At 51.0% G+C, this 26,692-nt stretch overlaps 1 protein-coding gene across 2 annotated transcripts in view; it reads right to left on the reverse strand.

Annotated features, from left to right (window-relative positions):
- Positions 1 to 11,186: 11,186 nt before the first annotated feature.
- The window catches only part of KIF6 (kinesin family member 6), a 1,127,187-nt gene continuing 1,111,681 nt past the window's right edge, over positions 11,187 to 26,692 (reverse strand). Inside the window, exon 22 of one of the 2 annotated variants that reach the window (XM_069236333.1) lies at positions 11,187 to 12,196. In XM_069236333.1, the coding sequence (XP_069092434.1) occupies positions 12,180 to 12,196 (17 nt within the window). In that variant the 3' untranslated portion in view covers positions 11,187 to 12,179. The remainder of the gene's footprint in view (positions 12,197 to 26,692) is intronic. The other variant, XM_069236332.1, reaches the window with a different exon arrangement.

Genomic DNA, 26,692 nt, shown 5'->3' on the forward strand with positions numbered 1-26,692 from the left:
AAAAGTATGTTATTCTTAAGATTTTCTCCACACATAAATATAGGAGTAAGTCACATCTAAGCCTGGAGTAAGACACCACAACTCGTACAACACACTTTGGAAACCAGGCTCCTGGCGTCCTCTAATAATAATATTCTAAAGTTCTCTGGAGACATGGCTTACAGAAAGTGAATGATATAAGACTACTGATAAACTCCTTTTCTGCTTAACCTAAATTCCCCCCACACCTGATTTTTTTGGTCTCACAAAGACTTAAGTGCCAGCAAGCAAATTAAAAATTGGAAGCAAATAAATATCTTGAAAAAAATCTTGAAAAGTCCCTTTAAAAAATGTACAAATTTACCAGAATGGAGACAATAAAGAGGGTCATGCTGCAGGCAGGAGTGAAGACGTGGCAATTTAATGACTTATAGAAAAACTATATAGAGCTATAAATAAAACAAATTTACAAGAATGAACTCAAGAAGCAAAGCATCTGACAGCCATTATTATATGCATCAAATGCCTGACAAGCTGCTGCCTTCTTGAGACCCTCTAGGTGCTTTATTGCACTAAGGGTCACAGAAACATCCTCTTGACATGATTGTACATACTAGCATTCCTTTTGCCTAGGAGACATCCATGAAACTCCCACTAGACATGTACCTACACTCATAAGTCCCCATAACCCCCTTCCCTTCTGGCACATGGCCACAAATAACACACACTGCTCAAGGTAGGGCAAAAAAGGAAGCACACAGATAAAATACATCAACATCATCAATGTCGATTTGCCAAAAGCCTAGGATTAGCCAAAGGGACATCATGCACACTTTGACTTCCTTGATGACATCTGGGCGTTGGTTTCTTGGTCCATCCTTAGACCTTCACCACCCACCGTCTTATTTGCTGCTGATTGAGTGCAGGCTTGGCAAGATGTGGGAACTACTGCTAGTAAACTTTAATAAATATTTGTGCTGCTGCCTTCCTAATTCCATAGACCAGCTGAAGGAAGGTGTTTGGAAGTACAACCCACGGGTAACAGCTGCTAGTACTGGCTACTTGCACTCGGCATCAGTGATGGGCACACTTGGGAGTACTTAGCCACACCACTAATCCTGGAAAAGATGTCTTGTGGGGATCCGCATCCCTGAGAGAAGAACGATTGTCATGGTTCCGGTATTCCAATGACTAAGGACCTGATTCAGATATTGGCAGAGGGGTTACTCCATCACAACGGTGACGGATATCCCATCCGCCAAAATATAAATCCCATTTCCTATGGGATTTAAATTTCCGTGGACGGGATATCCGTAACCCTTCCACTGATATCTAAATCAGGCCCTGGGCCATCTGCTTTTATGTTTTCATTATTTCCAATGTGTCCCAGCTTCAGCCAACATGTTTCGCTCACAATAGTGAACTTCTTCAGGGCTGCAATATACAATAAGATACATAAAATACATAGATATATTGCCATAAAAACAACAACATTACACACCTAATAAAACCCCATACCCAGTGAAAAATGCTTTAATCCATAAATGAATATTTAAGATGTGTATATCAATTTGCAATACTGTCTTCTATTTCAAAATACTTGTATATTGATATATAGGAATTGTTATTTTGTTATGACAGAACATTATCACTGTAATTTTGTACATGGGATTTTGTATGGTTAGAAGCCTTTTAGGACCATTCAAAGGCTTCACAATGAACTAACCCTCAACAAATAAAGAGATATTCCAGATCCCTTCCTGTTGGTGATTCTTAATGATGTAAGATTGGGTAAGAAGAAAAGATTTTTACCTTTCACTGGCAGGCCCCTTAAAACAGCCGAAACATCTGTATGAAATACCACACATTAGAATTCCAACGGGGCTGGTAAATCACCTCACCATCCCAATTGGGATTACCGCGGGCACTCCTAATAAAGTCCTCAGGATTGTGATGATGTCCTTCGGATCTCCTTGATGCTGTAGCTGAGGGGGGTATGTGACTGTAGAAAGAGTGAATAGATTCCCAACTCACAAGGAATTATCTCAAAATATGGGCACCCGGGCTGCTTCTGGAGACTATCACAACTCAATTTACATCTTCATGCACAGACAGGTCCTCGTGAAATATTTATTGGCAAAATACAAAATAAAATCATGCTAAATGTGCAGTGCTTCTTACATTCTAACGTGATTTTATAGTTGAGAGTGGTGGTATCACTGCACAATGAAAAAGTACAGAAGCACTTTCCACATTATTCCACATTTAAATCTAAGGGGCATTTTTACAAGCCTCTAGCGCCACCAGAGCGCCACTATTAGTGACGCTCCGGTGGCGCTATGCACTGCGACGGATTTACAAGGCGGCATTAAGTCACTTTTTGTGGCTTAACGCCACCTTGTAAATACGGCCCCTTCACGCACAGCACTTTGCCTGGAAGGAGCATGCAATGGGTGTTGCTTTGGGCGTGCCACAGCAACACCCATTGCATTTTTACGCTGACCCAGATTTACCAGATTTCGTAAATCAGAGGCAGCGCCAAAAACGAATGCCACCCTTTAGGTGGCGTTAGGATGGCGCAACGAGGACAAGTGCTTTAATTTCTCTTCCTTTTTTCTCTTTCTATGTGTGGTGCTGCATTCTGCAGCACATATAGAAAGAGCAACTCGCCACTGAAGATTGTTTTTGAGCAGGAAGGTGTCCCAATGTACCCCGGAACGCAGCCATCCTTGCACCATGGTGCAAGGGTGGCAGCGTTGGCGCTTGGCAGCACGTTTAGCGCTGGTGAAGTTTGAGACATGGAGGTGCACCGTATTCTTGTTAATGTCGCACATTTCCTGCATTTCTAAAGTGACGCGGCGCTGCCAATTTGGGTGCAGCGCCACACCACTTTATTGTAAGTATGCCCCTAAGTGTCCAGTAATATCACACAGTAGTAAAGTGCCTCTGCTCTTCATTAAAACATGGTTACCTGGCACACTCCTCATTGGTATATTTAACTTCCTATAAGTGCCTAGTATATGGTACCAAGAGTACCCAGGGATGGTGAGTTAAACGTCACTAGCAGGCTGCAGCAGCTATTGTCCCACCCACTACAGTGATAGTGTAAAACATAGCATCAGGTCTCCCCGCGTAGCCCAACTGAAGAAGTGTAAAAACTGCAATACAACTTGTCAAAATAAACCCTGTGACAGGTCAAAACATTCCTTATAAATATTAATAAGTCACCCCTAGGAAGGCATTGTTGCCCACAAGGCAGGATGCATGATATTCAAAAGTGGGACATGTAGAAATGTAATGTTAACATGCTCTTACAGTGACTAGCACCCTAAAGTTAGTCTATACTGTGGCAGGCATATGTGTCCTATGTACAGATTAAAATCCTAACACTGCATCTCTGGAATGGGACTAGCTAGAAAAATAATTGAAACAACATTTAAGAGTTATTAAAAATCCAATTCAATGGCAAAGTTGGATTTTTAATGAATATTAAGGAAAAATAACTTTCAGAAAGTTACCTTTTCTCAGGATGAAGTTCCTGGAAGCTAAATTTGCATTTGCTCTCTACCCTCTTGCATCCAGGGTGTGAACAGGTGTTACATCCCTCGCTGGAGCAAACAATAGGCTGACCTGAAGGGGCAGAGATGACTCTTCTGGACCTGACAGAATATGCAGGGTGGGGCTGTGAGCATCCTTTATGACATTAAATCCTGCCTGAATGCCAAATCCTACTTGACAGGTCTCTGGTTTTATATAACACTGTGGGCGCCCTGGAAAGGAAGGGAAACACGATGTAAAAACAATTCTCATGTATCCACTGTCTTTTTGCTGGAAAACCTTTTTTTGTTTAATATGTCTTTATTGGCATTTTATACATCATGACATTTAGTCTACAAGTGATTGCATATACATCACCACTGAGACTTTTATAGCAGGTAGCGATATATCTTTCGACATATATGAAATATATACATTAAGCTGGTGGTCTTGTGGGGCCGCTGCTTCAGTGGTGTGGTGACCAGCACATCCAGTAGCATCCAAACCTATGGCACCAAACACAGAAACATAACTGTTATAACAGAATGTGTAACAAAACTGGTTCCTGGGGGCGGCAACAATATGTAAGGAGAATCTTCCTATGGTGACCACCATGAAGCAGGAGACTATCAGTGATGGGGCAGCAAGAGGGTGGGGGCAGGGGGTGAGACGTAAGCGGGAGGTTGGATGGGCTCCAGAAGGTAGAGGATGTGGGGCAGCCATGGCGGGTCCCACGGCGGTTGTGGCCACTGTTGGGGCAGGGACCCCTGGTCCCCAAACAGTTGTCATCATTATGTGGGGTCTCCCAGTTTGTCAATTTAAGCACATAGGTATCCCACTGTGTGGCAGCGCCAGCCCCTCCCCCGCCTCACCTCACGTGACGTGGCATCTGCCTCCGCCACTGCCCACTTATGTACCACCTGGAGCCAGCACATCTCAGAGGGGGGCTGCGCTGCCTTCCACATCGCAATCTGGCACTTGAATATAATCATAGCCAGGTCTGCTCATTTCAGATTGTGTTTAGTGTTTTGTCAGTTTTCTAATTCCCAAGAGGCACAACAAGAGATCTGGGGTCAACAGCACATCCATCACCTCCGAGATAAGCTCCATCACCCATTTCCACACCTGCGTCAGTATCAGACAGATCCACACCTTGTGTAAGAACGTTGCATTTGGATAGCTGTAGCGTGGGCACATTGGGGCTACACCAGCGAATATCCTACTGCGCCGGTGCGGCGTGTGGTAGGTCTGGTGCAAATAGTTAAACTGTGTGAACTTCAGGCAGGCGTTCCGAAATACCCACCTGACCTGCTCATGTGCCATCCCCCACTGTTCATCTCTCAGGGCTGCACCAAAGCCTGCATCCCACCTGAGTTTATTTTGCAGTGTTTGATCTCAGTTCGATGCCTGTAGCGCAGCACATAACCCTGTGACTGCCCTCCTCCCCGGACCATGAGTCCAGGTCCACCACAGTCCGCAGTGCAGCTGTGGTCCTCCTGACCCACTCGACAAGTGTTTCTAAACACCAGTACAAAGGCGCTGTCTGCCAGGAAGAGGCCCGCCCCTAGGTCATAAGTAGTTTGCAGATTTTGACCTCCTTACCTTCAGGAAACTTCTCAAGACCTGGCTGTTCGAGCAGTAGCAGCACCCCCCCTCCCTGCCCTCTTCCACCCCCTTCTCCCTCCCCCCAACCCCCTTGGGACCTCCTCAGCGCCTTGAGACCCTCATGGTGAGTAGTGCGCTTTACAAATTCCTGATTGCTTGATTGACTGATCTTGGAAGGAACGCAGGGTTCCTTCCTCATATAGGTCAGCCACTTGAGTCACCCCCGCCTCGCGCCACAGAGTTGGGTCATGAGCTTCTAGCGAGGCTCTCTTCTCTGGCACGCTTCACAGAGGTAGTTGGAGCTCATAGGGCACAAGCCGTCACCCCGACTGGATATATCTGTTCAAGCAGATCCAGCCAACCATGCCAGTCTGCCCAGTCCCCTTGATGGGCCACCATGAGCCACCTACCAATCCAGCACTGCGGTGCCCGAAGTTCATTTCTAATTGCCCTACGTTCCGCCATTGCATCACCAGCTAGCCACCATGGGCCATTGGATTTTTGTAGTTTTGATGTCAATTTGCTTGATAAATTTTACTGTATTTTGTTAATTCGTTTGGCATTTTTATAATTTTGCATTTAGACTTTAATAAAGTCCTGATAGTAGATCAGTAGTTTACATATTACCTTAAGTGAAGCCTGTCTGCTCGATGCCAGAGATACCGGGGGTTGGGATCAGGTAAAGTTAGTGAGTTTGGGGGTTCACCCAGACAATGGTCGAGATTATTCCTTGAGGTGGGTAGTTACCTGTCCCAATTAATTATCCAATTTCTTACAGGTTATCAGGCCTTTTTTTATCCACAATGCTTCGTTGATGTGGTCACAGCTTCCAGGAGCTCCCTTCCTGGTGCCTGCACATGGCATGATTGAAAGGGGTGTGCAAAACTGGACAAGAGGAGACCGCGCGAGAGAGACAGGGCAGAGACAGGTGGACAGTGTTTAGGAAGAGACAGGGCAGAGAGGAATACAAGTGACAGTCTGGTGAGAGAGTAAAAAGGGGGATTCGGCATGGGGGCAGTTAGAGAGGAGAGAAAGCTGGGGAGGGAATGTGGCACTGTGGCCGGAGCTGCCGACCTTGGAGCTGGGGAACCAGGTTCGTGTCGGAGAGTTACTCCGTCATATCCCGCCAACTGAAATCTAAATATCACAGCATATAATGGTATTTAGATTGCGGTGGATGTTGTGACGATTAACCCGTCCACCAAACTCTAAATCAGGCCTTCATTCTCCCGGTGCCGACTAAGAAATGAATGCGTCCTTGTGTAATGTAACTGGCGCTCAAGCCAAGCGCTCCAACACTTCCGGGTGGGGCTGGCATGGCACTGCTGGCCCATCAGAGCACCCGCCTGGCACAACATGCCCGCACACAACAGTGGCTCTCCCCAGTGCACCTCCCAGGGCCACACTTCCTTGCCACACCAGGTGTGAGGCGCCCACCTCTGGGGTTACCAGCTACGGTGTCCCTGCGAATGAGACATTCGCTGCTTACAAGCATCTCAACTTTTCACTTAAGGCCAACTCTGTTGCTCTGTCCCTTAGCGCGGAGCTCTAAATGGGCAGGTGCTCTCCGGTACTCAGTACCTGCGTTTCCTTAATTTGAAAGGGAGAGTGCCTACGCCTTTCAGCACTGCTGCAATACACTTACTAGGCGAGTACCTGCACTTCTCGGGAGCGGGTGGTGTAAACAGTCAGCACCAGAACTTTTATATTTCCATTTAAAGCGCTGCCTTAGCGCCAAGAAATCGACTTTTAATAGAAACCGACCCTGGGCTCTACAGATGAGCTATACAAGTACTGCAATGAGAGTAGGAAACTGAGCCCATCCTTCTGACAAGATAGCGGACAGGACAATATATTCAACAGCAGCGCTACAACACTGACAAATCACATTGCTTACACTGTAAGGTCGTCTCAGCGCTTAATTTGTAAAGTGATAAGTGCCGGGGCCTTAAGCGCTGCTCATAATTCCGGCTGGCACTATTAAATGTCCGTGCGTCAAATACAAGACGCCGGCTCAAATTAAGCACTGGGCTGTACTCGCATGAAGGCGCGCCTGCGTTATGAAACGACTGACGTGTGCTGTGTGTGCACTAAAAGCCATTTGTCACACTTGATGGCAGTGATCTGAGGCACACACAAGAGGCCAGTTTCACCACAAACACAAGCAAAGCTCCCTAGTGCCTCTGGGGCAGACGGTGCAGCTGGGAATTAAAGCGCCTCGTCCGAAGTGTCTGAGCGTAAATACTGTGACTGTGCCAAGAGAAACGCGTCCTTTAAATCTCATGAAAACACGCACCGGTTCAGGTGTGTATTGTGCCAGTTTGATAAAGTGTGAGAACTGCACTTCCTGCGTGTCAAGTACTCACACTAGTTCATGAAATGACTGAGCCCCTCAGTGTCTGTACTGCACGAGGTATAACCAGCAAGCACAGGCTCAATTTACAGCGCCCACTTCCCCGAACTGTGTGACTCGCGGCACTTCCTTTATTTCACTATTGTTTTCAGTCATCAACAAAACTGAGAGTACAAGGAAGTAATTCAGTTCAGTACCTGTGCTCTACAAAAACCTCTCTTCCGTCTGGACAATATAAAATAATCCTAATTCACAAGCATTAAGAATGTACGTCATATAGAGAAACTGTGTTCGGGCGATGAGGGCATTCTGGAATGTTTCATTTAAAAAAAAAACTCTCAAAAAATATCAGTGACGCAATCGCATGTACTCAAAGTGTAAGTGTTGGTTGAAAAGGTGGGAGGGAACCAGTGAAGAATATTGCTGGTAAATCCCATTCGAGGTCCCAGGGAGTGTAGGGGGGGGGATGGTCGGAGAGCTCCAGCAGTATCAGGAGGGGGGGGACTTCATCTGCGGTGAAGAGGACACTGTGTGTAAGGTAGTGCCCAGCGTGATCTGAACCAGACTGGCACTCATGCAGGTGATGGGTGTCATTGATGTGATTTCAGAGTTGAACAGAGGCTACTTTTTCAATGATCTTGCCAGTAAATGACAGGCGGGTGATTGGCTGGTATCTGGCAAGGTCATCAAGGTTTAGTGTAGGTTTCTTAACGATTGGGAGGACCTGTCTTGTCTTGTCAATATACGAATCAGACTAAAACTAATACCATAACAATCAGTGCTTAATTTGTGCTTGTTGTTTCCGGTGCTGAGCACCGGCACTTATTTTTGAGGGCCGGCGCTTATTTTTCTGCCTCAAGCATTTACTGCGAGCAAAAGACACATAAGGGAAAGACTGAGGAAGGGAAAAACAAAAAAGCGTCACAAAGGGAGAAAGCTGCAAGAGTGATCTGAAGGGGCAGGGAGTGGCTGTAAATGGATTAAAGAGGCCCGAGATGATTTAGGATTACCCTGCCTCAGTATTTGGTGCTCACACTTTGATTTGCAGCAGCCGTGTGTTTAAGAGGAGTGCTTTGGGCACCAACACCATTTTATTTACAAATTAAGCACTGATAACAATTAATAGTCAAACAGTCGACTGCCTGTTTAATAATGCCTTTTTGCTGCTTGACACTCGTTCACTCACTTAAGATATAACTACTAAGGATCATATCCATCACCCAGTACGATACCAGTCCACAGCAATAAACCAGCCATCACCAAATGAACAGACACAGAATAACTGAAGAGGTATGCCACATACCCCTGGCCAACGAAGGACTTTAATTCAGTCCAACACTACAGGTCCCAACCGGTAACATACAACATCCACTGCTTGGAATTTCACAATGACAATCAGATTTGGCACAATATTAACTAAGTCCATCCCAGCAGATCTCTTCACTGCTTCTCCCTTTTAACCTATGCCTACTGAACACCGTAAACGTTAAATAAACTATCTCAGAAGTTGCAACCTAGTGAAGTAACAAACTTAGTGGAGTACGGTCACAAAAATTCTATAAAGGGACCTTCAGAGCTGCTCAGAGCTGGCTGTTAAATGAAAAAAGTAAACTGAGCGCTTATCTCTCACATTTCTTTGTCCATCACACTGCTAAACGCTGAGTCCCATAACAAAATAACTACACCTCAGTGGTCATCACGCATGACAATGAAACACTTCCCACACAGGATCAAAACAAAGACAACACACTTCCAACCAAACACCCCACCTGCTGGAGCCTGCTATCCGTTTAGGAAAGAGCTTCAGTTCCCCACCTAGGGGTTGTAAGCGCTATATACATGTTGCAATACAATACAATGTGAGCTCTATAGTTAGAAGGTGTGTTGTAGTTCATGGAATGTGTATGACAATGGGTTTATAAATCTAGCCACAATTGCGTAGGCTGGCAGTATAGATTACTGGGTGAGGCCCATGATTTTATCTCACTTTTTAAGTTCTAGCAAAACAGGGGTTTGTGTGAAAGGCCTTTCCTGGCTCTAAGAAGCCCAAACAAGTGATGTCCTTGTCTGTGTCCACACTTTGCTGAGGACACCTGGGCAATCGGATGCCCTGAAGAGTTAACAGAAGTAGGGGGATGCAGTAATTGATGACACTTCCTATACAGATGGATGATAGGCAATTCAGTGATGTCACATCCTGTGAAGACGGACAATGGGAAATTAAGTCTGCTTGCTTGGCATCTTTTAAAGGTGTTTTTGTGGGAACCAGTGATGTCACTTCCTATGCAGAAGGATGATTGGAAATATTATTGTCACGTCCTGTGCAGTTGGGTGATGAGAAATCCAGTAGTCACTCACTGTGCAGAGGGGTCATCTGAATTGAGGTTCTGTTGGGTTTCTTCTTCCTTTAAAGAAGGTTTTATCTGGAAAAATGTTATGTCACTTCCTCCTCAGATGGATGGTGAGAAATTAAGACCTCTTGCCTCCCTTCTTCTTTTTTAATACAGTTTTGGTGGGAAACTAATGATGTCACTTCCTGTGCAGATGGATGATGGGAAATTCATAATGTCACCTCCTGTGCAGAAAGGTAATGGGGGAAATGCACATATGCATGCATAAAAATGAAAGACCGAAAGGACTGCACGAAGAAAGCTGTGGTCAGAGATACAGATTAAAGAGAAGTGAAGGCACGATTAGCCCTTGTGGACCTCTTTACATGGTAGCATTCCATAGATTTAAACTGAATAGTGCTAATGGTCACCAATGGCCCACTAGAAATGCTTTTAGCCAGTCCTGTGTGAAAAACAAGTTGATGGAACAAATGTTTGTATTAATGTCAGCTACAGAGATCGCTAGGGCAGCAATCCAGATCACCGTTTTTCAGCCACTGTACTGCTTTATGCACAGACCAGTCATCTGCAAATCAGTCTTGGTCCTGCTCCAATAGGAACACTTCCACCCAGAACTTCCAGATCAGATCCCCTCCTGAAGGGAAATCAGGCAATCCCAGCAGGGGTACCACTGATTCCATCAGAGGTGTGCTCTGTACTTAGTAGCACCTGTGACAGTCTTCGAACCACCAGGAGTGTTTCTGCTATTCAAAGAGAATTCATTCAAAGTCAGAAATGTAGTTACATTGTATGTGCATGCCTAAGTTTGTAACTTACCAACCTTTATAATAGCTATTTTGTGTGAACTGAGTCTACTGTGTTACAAAACCATTCCTATGATTGCATGGAATAAGGGTTAGTCCAAGTTTTCAGCCACAAACAATTTACAATCTCTCCTGAGCTTTCCCATGCCCAAAGGATGATGGGAAATAAATGTAAAAAAGAAACAGGACCAGGAGTGGCTGAAGGGTTCAAGTGTCACCCACATAACAAAATAATGCAAATGCCTTACAGAGGTAGCGTGATTTATGTATAATTGTCATTAAGATGTGCTGATTATATACATGTAATGAGCAGATACTTTGCATGTGTGCCTTTCAGTTCAATTTTTTGATCCTGAGGGGAAAGGGGGAGGGAAATGTGGGTAATAAAGACAACTGAAAGGACAATACATTTTGAATTTTGGCTAACCTTTAAAATGAATAGCTTTTTATGTTTCTATACCTTCTTTTCAAGCTCTTAAGAACTGCAATGCAAAAACAGCATTCAATGGGCGAAGTTTACTTTGAATTTCTGCTTGAAAAGTTCAGGATATAGTGAGTTTAAAAATGTAAACATTTTATTTGCATCATATACACAAACTTTTTTGCACAAACTTTTATGAATAAATAAACATGTTAGTATACACTTCTATTTAAAAAGTGTTTGAAATCACAATCGTTATTTACAAACTGATTTGGGGATTCACCTCTCCTATGTTCATCCTAGCAGACTGCTGTACAGTGCATTGTGTCCCTTGAACTTGAGAAAGCGGTTTTCCATGTGTGATATGCCCAACACATCTTCAAGTGATGAATGCCCTGAGAGGCTTGAGCCTCAAAACAGAATTTCTCTGAGAAGAAGGCAAGTTTCTGGTGTCTCCGCCTAGGCTCTCCATCTATGTTATCATATGGCATTGACTAAGAAGGCTTGCGGACAACATTTATTTCTGATTGTGTCCGCGCCCTGTCCCGCGTGGATCATTGTCTCACCATAGCCTTTTCACAACAGAGATGCATGCTGTAATTATCTGCATCATTTGCTTCAGAGTATATCATGTGCACTCACCAGATTGCTGCACAGCTAGAATACACCATGATATTCTATCTTGGACTTCCAATGAGCCCCCGGGAACGTAAAATGAATACCCAGAAAATGGAGCATAGAATGAATCCCCAGGAAAAGCAGCTGGTGCCAAACTTCTTATAATATACTTACAAACAATGACTACAAAACAATAGACCCTCAGACACATTTATATTAAAAAGACCTTGATTTGCAGAAAAAGGGAAAATGTCAATACATTTCTTTATATCCAATTTCATGGGAAAATATAAATGTAAAAATTGTGAAACTGTTTTCCAGGACTGCAGTCATTATTTGTATTTATTCCTTGAACAAGGGTGTAATGTTCCAGAGAAGGCAGCCTGTGTCCTGGGCTCCTCGCTGTTCTAGAGCACTGAGGTCGGGTGGTCGGTGGGACAAGTGGTCTGTGGAAGTATCTGGGCGCCCTCCGTTCACTCTTGCCTTTTTAAGTCCTTGTGTTGTTGTTCGGGTTACTGACTGCCCAAGCCTGGAAGAAGATCACAACACCATTATCAACCTTTAATCCGGAATCAATATTAATATAGTATTAGGCATCACTGAGATAGTGTGAGAAGAGCATGTGAATCGTTATTCATGCATCGGTGTAGCGTGGCTTACTCAGCCTGTTTGTGATCTTTATTTTTTATTATTTATTGCAATTATTTATTAGGACACGTAATCTAAACTAGTATTTGGCAGTATGAACCACACAGAATATTAAACAATTAAATGTCTCAATACTTTTACAGCAAGAACAGAAAACAGTCTGACAGAAACAACCTTACACAGCTCACTAAGTAAATTAATTGCTACACAGGGTAGTTTTAAGGATTTTCCTAAAAGTCAAAAACGAGTTCGTTTCCTGGACCTTTAGACAGATTTCCCACAATGATTATGTGGCATGTGATTGTCGCTTATTTGCTATTGTCTTTCGTCAGTTCACAACCTTTTCTCTTTTCAGGTTTGTCCTCTGTGGGTCCTGTTGGGGTGAAGCCCCCGCGTGTGGTTGCACTGAATGCATCTTTAATGAGCCATAAGCACATGTTCCTTCCATCAACCCACTGCCTAGCAAGGTATTTGAGACTTGGATGTGGTTTTCATAGTGAGGCCATCCAAAATGGCCACTAAGGCTAAATGATTCTGCGAGATCCGCACAACCTCAGGTCCTGTGAACTTCAATCCTGAGCCCCCACCTCCCCAATCAGGTACCTGCAACTTGGCCACCGGCTTCAATTCCGAATCCCACAAGGTGGCAACTCTACTGAGAGCAAGCAGAGCATGCAAACCAGATGAGGAGTGTGGCGATGCCAACTGGACAGAAGCAGCTTGATACCACTCAATGGCCCATGTGAGGGCCCACACACCCTGAAGTGGCCCTGTCCGCCCCCACCCACTGCCTGGGTACCACCCGAAGCAGCATCGACTGGTTGTGGGTGGTGTTGGGTGTCACAAGTAGAACGCATTTTATTTTCTAAGCAACGTCACTGGCTGGACACTGATTTAATGAGTTGCTATTGGAAGTTTCACTGGGTTCGAGACTTCCACCCTACACCACCTCCATGAGTAACCCCTAGGCTGCCGACTTCACAACCCTGAGGAGCAAAGTGATAAGGGGGTGCACTTGCAACTCAATTTTAGGGTCCACAGTAGGGTGACGCTCCAGGACATCAGTGGTAAAATGCTCTGATTTTTTAAATTTAACCTCTAACTGCCCTGGCACTCACAAAAAAAGTTCCCACAACAACACTCACCACCTGCAGAGATGTAAAAGTTATCTCAAGGACAATGAGACCAGTGTACATGTATCTGTAGCAGCAGAAATAATGGGTTGATGGTTGGTTAATATGGTGCACAGCACTGGCAAAGTGAGAGATTTGTGAAGCTTTCAACACCTTGGCAAATCCACACTGTCACCATAGTGCACAATGTGTAAAAAAAAACAAAGGCCCTCATATTGACTTCGGCGGTCTTTTTGAAAGACCACAGAAGCAACTGCAGCCAACAGACCGCCAGTGCTGGCGGTCTGCTGACCGCCATATTAGGAGTCATTGGAGGACTTCAGCACATTTATGGGTGGAAGTCCGACTGCGAAGAAGCGGTTGCAACGCCAGCACCGACACGCCAACAGGACTCTGCCCGCCATATTATGAGCCGTAATACGGCCTGGCGGAGTCTTGCTAGCATGGTGGTGCTGGCGATGCAAGACCGCCAGGACCCATCCCCTCCAGGATGGTCTCCTTGACAGAGAAGGTAAGTGATCGTCCAAAAGTGGAGGGGGGGGGGGAAGTGTTGGGTGCATGTGTGTGGTGTGTGCATGTATGTGTGCAAATGGGGGGGTGTGCGTGCGTGTTCGTGAGCGAATGAGTGGGGGTGTTTGTGTGCAAATGTGCGGATGAGGGGGGTGCGTATGTGTGAGTGCGGGTGTGTAAATGGATGTGTACGGTTGGGGGGGTGTTTGTGGGTGGGAGTATGCGGAGGGGGTGTAGGATGAGTGTGAGTATGCTGAGGGGGGGCGGTGAATGCATGCATGTATGTGATTGAATGCAAATGTTTTTGTGCCTGTATGTGTGCATCAATGGGGTGTTTACATGTATGTGCGTGAATGGGTGTGTGTGTCTGCATGTATGCAAGTGAATGGGAGTGTGTGTCTCTATGGATGCGAGTGAGTGGGGGTGTCTGTGTGAATGTATGTGTATGCCGAGGTGTGTGTATGTGAAAGCATGGGTGCGTGAAGTGGTGGTGGGGTGTTTGTAAGTGTGTGGACGGGTTGAGGGGGGCCCGCATGTGTGTGGACATGTGGGGGTGAGTGTGTCGGTGACAGGAATGGGGATTCCTGTCGCCGGGTACGTTTCCACCAGGGTTTTCGTGGTGGGGTGAGTGCCGCGGAAAGCCTGGCGGTCTGGAGCCTCGTAATCCAGCCTGAGACCTGCTGCCGGGTTGAGGGTGCTCACCGCCGGCCACGGCGGTGTAATCGCACCAGCGGGCCAGAAAATGTTGTGGAGGTTTGGCATCTGCCAAACCCCACACCATCCAGCACACGCGGAGACCTGAAAAATCAAACAGGAGATGTCTGTGTCACATGCACAATATGTGTGACTACTTCAAATGACAGCAGCTCAGTGTTCGAGAAGCCACCTCGCATGGTTAAAATCACAATTAATATTGATCCCTCCCACATGGTCACCTCACCCAGTCCACCCAAGAGCTGCCCCCACTGCAGAGGGCTAGATCACTACCTAATTACACCGTTGAACACATCTGAGCCATATGAGACTTTGGGATTTACCTAGGACGAGATGAACCTCACATGGATAGGATTCCGTCTTGATCTCATTGATTACATTATTTGACCTGTTTTGGACTTTAATATGAGTGATGGATGCTTTGGTTCTTGACTAAAAGCCTTGAGAAAGCCCCAGACTATCAAGCCGCTTAGCGAGCAAAACACGTGTCGCCTGTTCTTTGCACCTGCAGTTCTGTGAAGCAACTTGCACTGATGGACTAATGAAAAATTAATTGACAATAAAAACAAAAAATTGAAAAATAAATCAAGGAATCTAAATTGCTTTATTCCTATTGGTAGACTCACTCGCCCATTGTCTTTAAACTAGGTCACAACATAGCCTGCTAGGTGTGTGTTAGCTGCCTGTCAGTTCTTGCGGGAAACCTGCAAGCGTGCAGCAGTAAGCAGGTCATTAAAGCTGCCCTGTGCCACGCACAGTCCCTTTAACCATGCACTGCCACTCACACACCACGCTGTGCTTATGGCGCCTGTCTTCCGTGTACGGCTGGACCGGGCACACAGATTACCATCTGCTGTTAGCTCCCTGTAAGCACACGCCTGTAGGACTGATAACACAGGATGGCTCCAGCGAGGCGATCAAACACGGAGGATAACACAAGGGAGGATTATTCCGTCTGTTCAAAGGTCTGTAGACTTAGGGTCTGATGGGCTATCCGTCACCGTTGTAATGGAGTAACCTCTCCGCCGACATCTAAACCAGGCCCTCAGATGCCACTGTGGCCCTCTGAATCAGGTCCTTAGATGCCACCGTGGCCATCTGAATCAGGTCCTTAGATGCCACCGTGGCCCTCTGAATCAGGTCCTTAGATGCCAATGTGGCCCTTAGATGCCACCGTGGCCCTCTGAATCAGGTCCTTAGATGCCAATGTGGCCCTTAGATGTCACCGTGGCCCTCTGAATCAGGCCCTTAGATGCCACCGTGGCCCTCTGAATCAGGTCCTTAGATGCCACCGTGGCCCTCTCAATCAGGCCCTTAGATGCCACCGTGGCCCTCTCAATCAGGCCCTTAGATGCCACTGTGGCCCTCTGAATCAGGCCCTTAGATGCCAATGTGGCCCTTAGATGTCACCGTGGCCCTCTGAATCAGGCCCTTAGATGCCACCGTGGCCCTCTGAATCAGGTCCTTAGATGCCACCGTGGCCCTCTCAATCAGGCCCTTAGATGCCATTGTGGCCCTCTGAATCAGGCCCTTAGATGCCACCGTGGCCCTCTGAATCAGGTCCTTAGATGCCACTGTGGCCCTCTGAATCAGGTCCTTAGATGCCACCGTGGCCCTCTGAATCAGGTCCTTAGATGCCAATGTGGCCCTTAGATGCCACTGTGGCCCTCTGAATCAGGTTATTAGATGCCACCGTGGCCCTCTGAATCAGGCCCTTAGATGCCACTGTGGCCCTCTGAATCAGGTCCTTAGATGCCACCGTGGCCCTCTGAATCAGGCCCTTAGATGCCACTGTGGCCCTTAGATGCCACCGTGGCCCTCTGAATCAGGTTATTAGATGCCACCGTGGCCCTCTGAATCAGGCCCTTAGATGCCACTGTGGCCCTCTGAATCAGGTCCTTAGATGCCACCGTGGCCCTCTGAATCAGGTCCTTAGATGCTAATGTGGCCCTTAGATGCCACCGTGGCCCTCTGAATCAGGTCCTTAGATGCCACTGTGGCCCTCTGAATCAGGTCCTTAGATGCCACTGTGGCCCTCTGAATCAGGTCCTTAGATGCCACTGTGGCCCTCTAAATCTGGTCCTTAGATGCCACTGTGGCCCTCTGAATCAGGCTCTTAGATGCCACCGTGGCCCTCTGAATCAGGTCCTTAGATGCCACCGTGGCCCTCTGAATCAGGCTCTTAGATGCCACCGTGGCCCTCTGAATCAGGTCCTTAGATGCCACCGTGGCCCTCTGAATCAGGTCCTTAGATGCCAATGTGGCCCTTAGATGCCACCGTGGCCCTCTGAATCTGGTCCTTAGATGCCACTGTGGCCCTCTGAATCAGGTCCTTAGATGCCACCGTGGCCCTCTGAATCAGGTCCTTAGATGCCAATGTGGCCCTTAGATGCCACTGTGACCCTCTGAATCAGGTCCTTAGATGCCACCGTGGCCCTCTGAATCAGGCCCTTAGATGCCACTGTGGCCCTCTGAATCTGGTCCTTAGATGCCACCGTGGCCCTCTGAATCTGGTCCTTAGATGCCACTGTGGCCCTCTGAATCAGGCCCTTAGATGCCACTGTGGCCCTCTGAATCAGGTCCTTAGATGCCACTGTGGCCCTCTGAATCAGGCCCTTAGATGCCACCGTGGCCCTCTGAATCAGGTCCTTAGATGCCACCGTGGCCCTCTGAATCAGGTCCTTAGATGCCACTGTGGCCCTCTGAATCTGGTCCTTAGATGCCACTGTGGCCCTCTGAGAATGTAATCTCCTAAACGGGGCCACGGCGCTCCAGCCAATCATCGCGCTGCCCTGAGCAGTGTGAAGAGTGGCGCAGGGCGGGCTGGGAGAAGGTGCCTAGAGTACGACGGCGGCGAGGCAGGAGCAGCGCAGCGACGAGATAAGTAGAATTTATTTTTTGTATTTTTGAATTGCTCCCCCCGCTCCGCTACTATGCAAGGTGCCAGCCGCGACTGCCTAAAACTATTGTTCGCAAGTTGCAGAACATCTGGTGCGCCTGGAAGCAAGGACTTCCACGTTAAAGGAACGGCCGTGTAGATCCTGCGTTTTCAACTCCATGGTATAACTATCCCAAGAGGTTCCCTTCTAGCACCTGCTGATATCCAGGACTTCACTTTCACATTCTTGCATCAATCATTTTTTTGTGCATCATTTAATCTTTCTCAATTCCATCAATTCATGTACTCTGCCACCCACCGATGCATCCATCCACTCTGCCATTCATCCATTCATGCATCTATCCATTTACTCTGCCGTCCGTCCATTCTACCGTCCATCCATTCACCACCCATCTATCCTTCTTCCATCTACTCTGCCATTCATCCATTCATGCATCTATCCATTTACTCTGCCATCCACCCCCGTCCATCCATTCACCATCCATCTATCCTCCTTCCATCTACTCTGTCATTGCAATTCATTCAGCAATCCACTCTATGCTTTCATTTATCCATCAACTTGCTCATCCATTCACCCATTCATCCATACATCCCTTTACTCTACCATCCTTCCACCTGCCCTATCTATCCTTTACTCTGTCATCCGTTGACATCCGCTGACCTGTCCGTCCACCCATCCATTCATTCATTCACTCATCTACCCATCCATGCACTCCTTCAGTGTGTTAATGAGTTGGAGACAGAAGAGGCTTAAAAAGCTGCCCCCCCCCCCCCCCCTGGCTGTAGCTGCCAGCGTGGGATCACCACCCCCAGGTGTGGGGTCGTCTGGGTGTGTGCTGAAGGAGCATCATTGGCTGAACGGTTGTTACTGGAGAGGACACAACGTCTTCACCCCATTGGCACCCTCGAGGGCACTGCCCAGCTGGACCCAGTGCTTGCAGAGATTCCTCAAAGGGTCAGGGATGCAGCCTGGGCTTCTGGCCCTCAGCCTGCCCAGGTTGGCAGAGGGGCAGGATGGGAGGAGAATTGTTGTAAACGGGGCCGGACAGTCACTAGGGGGTGCTGAGGGGGGGACGCAAAGAGTATTTGAGAGGCGCTGGGAATGAAGCCGTCAGCCTCGGCCAGGAGGAAGCAGAGGTGGGGAGTTGGGGCAGGCCCAAGCAGGTAAGGGCCAGCGGGGAGTTGGGGCGGGTAAGGACCAGTGGGGCGTTGGGGCAGGCCCAAGCAGGTAAGGACCATTGGGGAGTTGGTGCGGGTAAGGACCAGTGGGGAGTTGGGGCAGGCCCAAGCAGGTAAGGACCAGTGAGGAGCTGGGGCAGGTCCAAGCAGGTAAGGGCCAGTGAGGAGCTGGGGCAGGTCCAGGCAGGTAAGGGCCAGTGGGGAGTTGGGGCAGGCCCAAACAGGTAAGGGCCAGTGGGGAGTTGCGGCAGGTCTAAGCAGTTAAGGGCCAGTGAGGAGCTGGGGCAGGTCCAGGCAGGTAAGGGCCAGTGGGGAGTTGGGGCAGGCCCAAACAGGTAAGGGCCAGTGGGGAGTTGCCGCAGGTCTAAGCAGTTAAGGGCCAGTGAGGAGCTGGGGCAGGTCCAGGCAGGTAAGGGCCAGTGGGGAGTTGGGGCAGGCCCAAACAGGTAAGGGCCAGTGGGGAGTTGCGGCAGGTCTAAGCAGTTAAGGGCCAGTGAGGAGCTGGGGCAGGTCCAGGCAGGTAAGGGCCAGTGGGGAGTTGGGGCAGGCCCAAACAGGTAAGGGCCAGTGGGGAGTTGCCGCAGGTCTAAGCAGTTAAGGGCCAGTGAGGAGCTGGGGCAGGTCCAGGCAGGTAAGGGCCAGTGGGGAGTTGGGGCAGGCCCAAACAGGTAAGGGCCAGTGGGGAGTTGCGGCAGGTCTAAGCAGTTAAGGGCCAGTGAGGAGCTGGGGCAGGTCCAGGCAGGTAAGGGCCAGCGGGGAGTTGGGGCAGGTCCAGGCAGGTAAGTACCACTGAGGAGTTGGGGCAGGCCCAGGCAGGTAAGGACCAGTGTCCATGAAGGTTTGCACAAGGAGGGCAGGTGACTGAAACGAAGGGCTCTGGATGGCGCACCGGGCCCGGCTGCTAGAGTGAGCCTGGACTAGGATACGGCCCCTGAACCAGTCAGCGCTGGTCTACTGGTCACACAGTTTGCTCGCTTTCGGCGGCAGCGTGAAGGGAGAGGGGAAACTCACAGAGAAAAGCGTAGACGCTTCTTCAACACAAAGCCCTTCATCCCTAACACGCCAAAGAAATCTGAAGCAGGACGTACGGAATCTCACCTCTCCTGAAGGATGAATGTCTGCTTGCACCCAGAGACGTTTTAACACAGGGCAAAGTGGGCTCTGCCCATCACTTTCAGGGGTCCAGGCAGAACCAACTCTGTTCTGCAGAGAGGGCTGCTCGGATGCTCCTGAATTATTCTCAAACAAATTGTTTTAAGTATCATTTTTCTTTAATTTTATTTTAATACGAGTGATGTGTGGGTGTCTATTACAGACATTTTTAACACAATGCACCGTCCATAGTAAAGTTATTTTTAGATTTAAACAGGACCTCACATATGAGGAATGGGAGGTGTCGCAGAGATTATCTGCAGTGACACTGCTGAGCTGCTGCTGTTACAATATTGAAAGCACACGTCACCAGCCCTGAGTATTACATGTAAACACAATTTGAGTTTGCACGAGCGAGTGTGCAGTGTCAGCGACCTGGCTCAAGAGGGCGTGAAAGAGCTGAAATTATAGTATAAATTCACAGCTGTTCTGAACAGAGCACCCCAAAATAAGTTTTGATCAGAGCCCCCGAAATCCTTCAGATGTCCATGCTTCCACCGCAAATTCTATTATCCGGAAGTGGGCTGCATGCATCGCCCCAATACCCAGGAAGTGAAAAACGAATCAGTTGAAAATGGTAGTAAATGTTCTTTACTGAGCTACACGTAGGAGTGACCCGGTGGGCACGCGCTGCCAGCCTCACAGCATGCAGGGGCGCCTTCGGCTTCATGACCCCAAAGATAGGGTGACCAGATCTTGAGGAGCAAAAACCGGTGTTTATATATATATATATATACACACACACACACATACAAAACACGCACACATTTACAAGACTCCATATATAAAATTAGCTATGGCTTGACCTCCCACCCTGCACTCCCCTCCCCACTCCGTCTCTCTACTGGGAGCAGACAGGGGACTGTGTTGCCTGACAGTAGCAGATAAATTACTTTAACTATTTCATACTTTACGTATACTTCCCTACATGATCTCACCTTTGTCCCAAAAACCGGGACATTTGTTTAAAATTAAGAGAGGCGTCGGGACACCGGGACAGTCCTTTAAAGATGGGACTGTCCGGGGACAGTCCGGGACGTCTGGTCACCCTACCACGAGAGGACACTGAGGCCTTCCAATCCACAGCGAGGTCAGCTAGGGGTGGTAAGACTCACCACCTGCCAATCCTGGCTCCTGCTTCGGTACCCGGGTACTGACCTTGTGATGTCAGAATACACTACCCCCGCCTGGTACTGTAAGGGGCTTGCAGAGGGTCACCACCTGCTAACCTTGGGTTCTCCTTCGGTACCCAGGTACTGACCCTGTGACCTTGGGGTTCATGTAGACGTCTCCTGTGCTCCAAGGTACTGGGAGGGGATTGTCACAGGGCTTCTCTTGGGCTGGAGAGGCCCCTCCCACCAGAACCTGTCCTGGGGCGGAAGCCTCCTCTGTCCCTCGGGGCCTGAGTGCAGGGGGATCCGAGAGGGAAGGGGGGGGGGGCTTCCAACCCCAAAGAGAGAATGGAAAGGGCCGGAAAGCTCTCACCTACCTGCAAAATGGGCCTGTTGGTGAAAAACGATTGATTAGAAAGTGAGCGGCTGGGATGAGTCTTACCTGCTGCAATAAATCATCACAGAAATAACAAAGGCACCTCAGTGTTTGCTTTGGCTGGTGGGGCAGTGGCTTCTGATGACAGGAGACAGATAAGGGTCACCTTAGGAAAACACCACAACCATCTGTCAGGAGCCTGCAGGACTGAGCACAGGGAGCAGGCGGCTGAAGGAGAGGTACACAGGGCAGTGACGTGGGCCTGAGCCCTGCAGCACTCAGCACAAGGAGCAGGCGGCTGAAGGAGAGGTACACAGGGCAGTGACGTGGGCCTGAGCCCTGCAGCACTCAGCACAGGGAGCAGGCGGCTGAAGGAGAGGTACACAGGGCAGTGACGTGGGCCTGAGCCCTGCAGCACTCAGCACAGGGAGCAGGCGGCTGAAGGAGAGGTACACAGGGCAGTGACGTGGGCCTGAGCCCTGCAGCACTCAGCACAGGGAGCAGGCGGCTGAAGGAGAGGTACACAGGGCAGTGACGTGGGCCTGAGCCCTGCAGCACTCAGCACAGGGAGCAGGCGGCTGAAGGAGAGGTACACAGGGCAGTGACGTGGGCCTGAGCCCTGCAGCACTCAGCACAGGGAGCAGGCGGCTGAAGGAGAGGTACACAGGGCAGTGACGTGAGCCTGAGCCCTGCAGCACTCAGCACAGGGAGCAGGCGGCTGAAGGAGAGGTACACAGGGCAGTGACGTGGGCCTGAGCCCTGCAGCACTCAGCACAAGGAGCAGGCGGCTGAAGGAGAGGTACACAGGGCAGTGACGTGGGCCTGAGCCCTGCAGCACTCAGCACAAGGAGCAGGCGGCTGAAGGAGAGGTACACAGGGCAGTGACATGGGCCTGAGCCCTGCAGCACTCAGCACAGGGAGCAGGCGGCTGAAGGAGAGGTACACAGGGCAGTGACATGGGCCTGATCCCTGCAGCGCTTCAGCACAGGGAGCAGGCGGCTGAGGTAGAGGTACACAGGGCAGTGACATTGGCCTGAGCCCTGCAGCTCTTCAGCACAGGGAGGAGGTGGCTGAAGGAGAGGCACACGGGGCAGTGACATGGGCCTGAGCCCTGCAGCACTCAGGAGAGGGAGCAGGCAGCTGAAGGAGAGGTACACAGGGCAGTGACATGGACCTGAGCCCTGCAGCGCTTCAGAACAGGGAGCAGGCAGCTGAAGGAGAGGTACACAGGGCAGTGACGTGGGCCTGAGCCCTGCAGCACTCAGCACAAGGAGCAGGCGGCTGAAGGAGAGGTACACAGGGCAGTGACGTGGGCCTGAGCCCTGCAGCACTCAGCACAGGCAGCAGGCGGCTGAAGGAGAGGTACACAGGGCAGTGACGTGGGCCTGAGCCCTGCAGCACTCAGCACAGGGAGCAGGCGGCTGAAGGAGAGGTACACAGGGCAGTGACGTGGGCCTGAGCCCTGCAGCACTCAGCACAGGGAGCAGGCGGCTGAAGGAGAGGTACACAGGGCAGTGACGTGGGCCTGAGCCCTGCAGCACTCAGCACAGGGAGCAGGCGGCTGAAGGAGAGGTACACAGGGCAGTGACGTGGGCCTGAGCCCTGCAGCACTCAGCACAGGGAGCAGGCGGCTGAAGGAGAGGTACACAGGGCAGTGACGTGAGCCTGAGCCCTGCAGCACTCAGCACAGGGAGCAGGCGGCTGAAGGAGAGGTACACAGGGCAGTGACGTGGGCCTGAGCCCTGCAGCACTCAGCACAAGGAGCAGGCGGCTGAAGGAGAGGTACACAGGGCAGTGACGTGGGCCTGAGCCCTGCAGCACTCAGCACAAGGAGCAGGCGGCTGAAGGAGAGGTACACAGGGCAGTGACATGGGCCTGAGCCCTGCAGCACTCAGCACAGGGAGCAGGCGGCTGAAGGAGAGGTACACAGGGCAGTGACATGGGCCTGATCCCTGCAGCGCTTCAGCACAGGGAGCAGGCGGCTGAGGTAGAGGTACACAGGGCAGTGACATTGGCCTGAGCCCTGCAGCTCTTCAGCACAGGGAGGAGGCGGCTGAAGGAGAGGCACACGGGGCAGTGACATGGGCCTGAGCCCTGCAGCACTCAGGAGAGGGAGCAGGCAGCTGAAGGAGAGGTACACAGGGCAGTGACATGGACCTGAGCCCTGCAGCGCTTCAGAACAGGGAGCAGGCAGCTGAAGGAGAGGTACACAGGGCAGTGACATGGACCTGAGCCCTGCAGCATTCAGCACAGGGAGCAGGTGGCTGAAGGAGAGGTACACAGGGCAGTGACATGGGCCTGAGCCATGCAGCACTCAGGAGAGGGGAGCAGGCGGCTGAAGGAGAGGTACACAGGGCAGTGACGTGGGTCTGAGTCCTGCAGCACTCAGCACAGGGTGCAGGCGGCTGAAGGAGAGGTACACATGACAGTGACATGGGCCTGATCCCTGCAGCGCTTCAGCACAGGGAGCAGGCGGCTGAGGGAGAGGTACACAGGGCAGTGACATGGGCCTGATCCCTGCAGCGCTTCAGCACAGGGAGCAAGCGGCTGAAGGAGAGGTACACAGGGCAGCGACATGGGCCTGAGCCATGCAGCACTCAGCACAGGGAGCAGGCGGCTGAGGAGAGGTACACAGGGCAGTGACATGGCCCTAAGCCCGGCAGCACTTCAGCACAGGGAGCAGGCGGCTGAAGGAGAGGTACACGGGGCAGTGACATGGGCCTGAGCCCTGAAGCACTCAGCACAGGGAGCAGGCAGCTGAGGGAGAGGCACACAAGGCAGTGACATGGGCCTGAGCCCTGCAGCACTCAGCACAGGGAGCAGGCGGCTGAAGGAGAGGTACACAGGGCAGTGACATGGGCCTGATCCCTGCAGCGCTTCAGCACAGGGAGCAAGCGGCTGAAGGAGAGGTACACAGGGCAGCGACATGGGCCTCAGCCCGGCAGCACTTCAGCACAGGGAGCAGGCGGCTGAAGGAGAGGTACACAGGGCAACGACATGGGCCTCAGCCCGGCAGCACTTCAGCACAGGGAGCAGGCGGCTGAAGGAGAGGTACACAGGGCAGTGACATGGGCCTGAGACATGCAGCACTCAGCACAGGGAGCAGGCAGCTGAGGAGAGGTACACAGGGCAGTGACATGGGCCTCAGCCCTGCAGCACTTCAGCACAGGGAGCAGGCGGCTGAGGAGAGGTACACAGTGCAGGGACATGGGCATCACCCCTGCAGCACTCAGCACTCACCACAGGGAGCAGGCGGCTGAGGAGAGGTACACAGGGCAGTGACATGGGCCTGAGCCCGGCAGCACTCACCAGAGGGAGCAGGCGGCTGAAGGAGAGGCACACAGGGCAGTGACATGGGCCTGAGCCCTGCAGCACTCAGCACAGGGAGCAGGCGGCTGAAGGAGAGGTACACAGGGCAGCGACATGGGCTGGACCCCTGCAGCACTTCAGCACAGGGAGCAGGAGGCTGAAGGAGAGGTACACAGGGCAGTGACATGGGCCTCACTCGTGCAGCACTTAGCACAGGGAGTAGGCGGCTGAAGGAGTGGTACACAGGGCAGCAACATGGGCCTGAACCCTGCAGCACTCAGCACAGGGAGCAGGCAGCTGAAGGAGATGTACACAGGGCAGTGACATGGGCCTGAGCCCTGCAGCACTTCAGCACAGGGAGGAGGCGGCTGAAGGAGAGGTACACAGGGCAGTGACATGGGTCTGAGTCCTGCAGCACTCAGCACAGGGAGCAGGCGGCTGAAAGAGAGGTACACAGGGCAGCGACATGGGCCTGAGCCCTGCAGCACTCAGCACAGGGAGCAGGCGGCTGAAAGAGAGGTACACAGGGCAGTAACATGGACCTGAGCCATGCAGCACTCAGCACTCAGCACAGGGAGCAGGCGGCTGAGGAGAGGTACACAGGGCAGTGACATGGGCCTCAGCCCTGCAGCACTTCAGCACAGGGAGCAGGCGGCTGAGGAGAGGTACACAGTGCAGGGACATGGGCATCACCCCTGCAGCACTCAGCACTCACCACAGGGAGCAGGCAGCTGAAGGAGAGGTACACAGGGCAGTGACATGGACCTGAACCCTGCAGCACAGGGAGGAGGCGGCTGAAGGAGAGCTACACAGGGCAGTGACATGGGCCTGAGCCCTGCAGCGCTTCAGCACAGGGAGGAGGCGGCTGAAGGAGAGGTACACAGGGCAGTGATGTGGGCCTGAGCCCTGCACCGCTTCAGCACAGGTACCAGGCGGCTGAAGGAGAGGTACACAGGGCAGCGACATGGGCCTGAGCCCTGCAGCACTCAGCACAGGGAGCAGGCGGCTCAAGGAGAGGCACACAGGGCAGTGACATGGGCCTGAGCCATGCAGCACTTCAGCACAGGGAGCAGGTGGCTGAAGGAGAGGTACACAGGGCAGTGACATGGACATCACCCCTGCAGCACTCAGCACAGGGAGCAGGCAGCTGAAGGAGAGGTACATAGGACAGTGACATGGGCCTGAGCCCTGCAGCATTCAGCACTTCAGTACAGGGAGCAGGCAGCTGAAGGAGAGGTACACAGGGCATTGACATGGGCCTGAGCCATGCAGCGCTTCAGCACAGGGAGCAGGCAGCTGAAGGAGAGGTACACAGGGCAGTGACATGGGCCTGAGCCCTGCAGCACTCAGCCTAGGGAGCAGGCGGCTGAAGGAGAGGTACACAGGGCAGTGACATGGGCCTGAGCCCTGCAGCTCTTCAGCACAGGGAGAAGGCGGCTCAAGGAGAGGTACACAGGGCAGTGACATGGGCCTGAGTCCTGCAGCGCTTCAGCACAGGGAGCAGGCGGCTGAGGGAGAGGTACACAGGGCAGTGACATGGGCCTGAGCCCGGCAGCACTTCAGCACAGGGAGCAAGCGGCTGAAGGAGAGGTACACAGGGCAGCGACATGGGCCTCAGCCCGGCAGCACTTCAGCACAGGGAGCAGGCGGCTGAAGGAGAGGTACACAGGGCAGCGACATGGGCCTGAGCCCTGCAGCACTCAGCAGAGGGAGCAGGCGGCTGAAGGAGAGGTACACAGGGCAGCGACATGGGCCTGAGCCATGCAGCACTCAGCACAGGGAGCAGGCGGCTGAGGAGAGGTACACAGGGCAGTGACATGGGCCTCAGCCCTTCACCACTTCAGCACAGGGAGCAGGCGGCTGAGGAGAGGTACGCAGAGCAGGGACATGGGCATCACCCCTGCAGCACTCAGCACTCACCACAGGGAGCAAGCGGCTGAGGAGAGGTACACAGGGCAGTGACATGGGCCTGAGCCCCGCAGCACTCACCACA

This window comes from Pleurodeles waltl, chromosome 5 (genome assembly GCF_031143425.1).
Source record: "Pleurodeles waltl isolate 20211129_DDA chromosome 5, aPleWal1.hap1.20221129, whole genome shotgun sequence".
In the NCBI taxonomy this organism is placed as follows: domain Eukaryota; kingdom Metazoa; phylum Chordata; class Amphibia; order Caudata; family Salamandridae; genus Pleurodeles; species Pleurodeles waltl.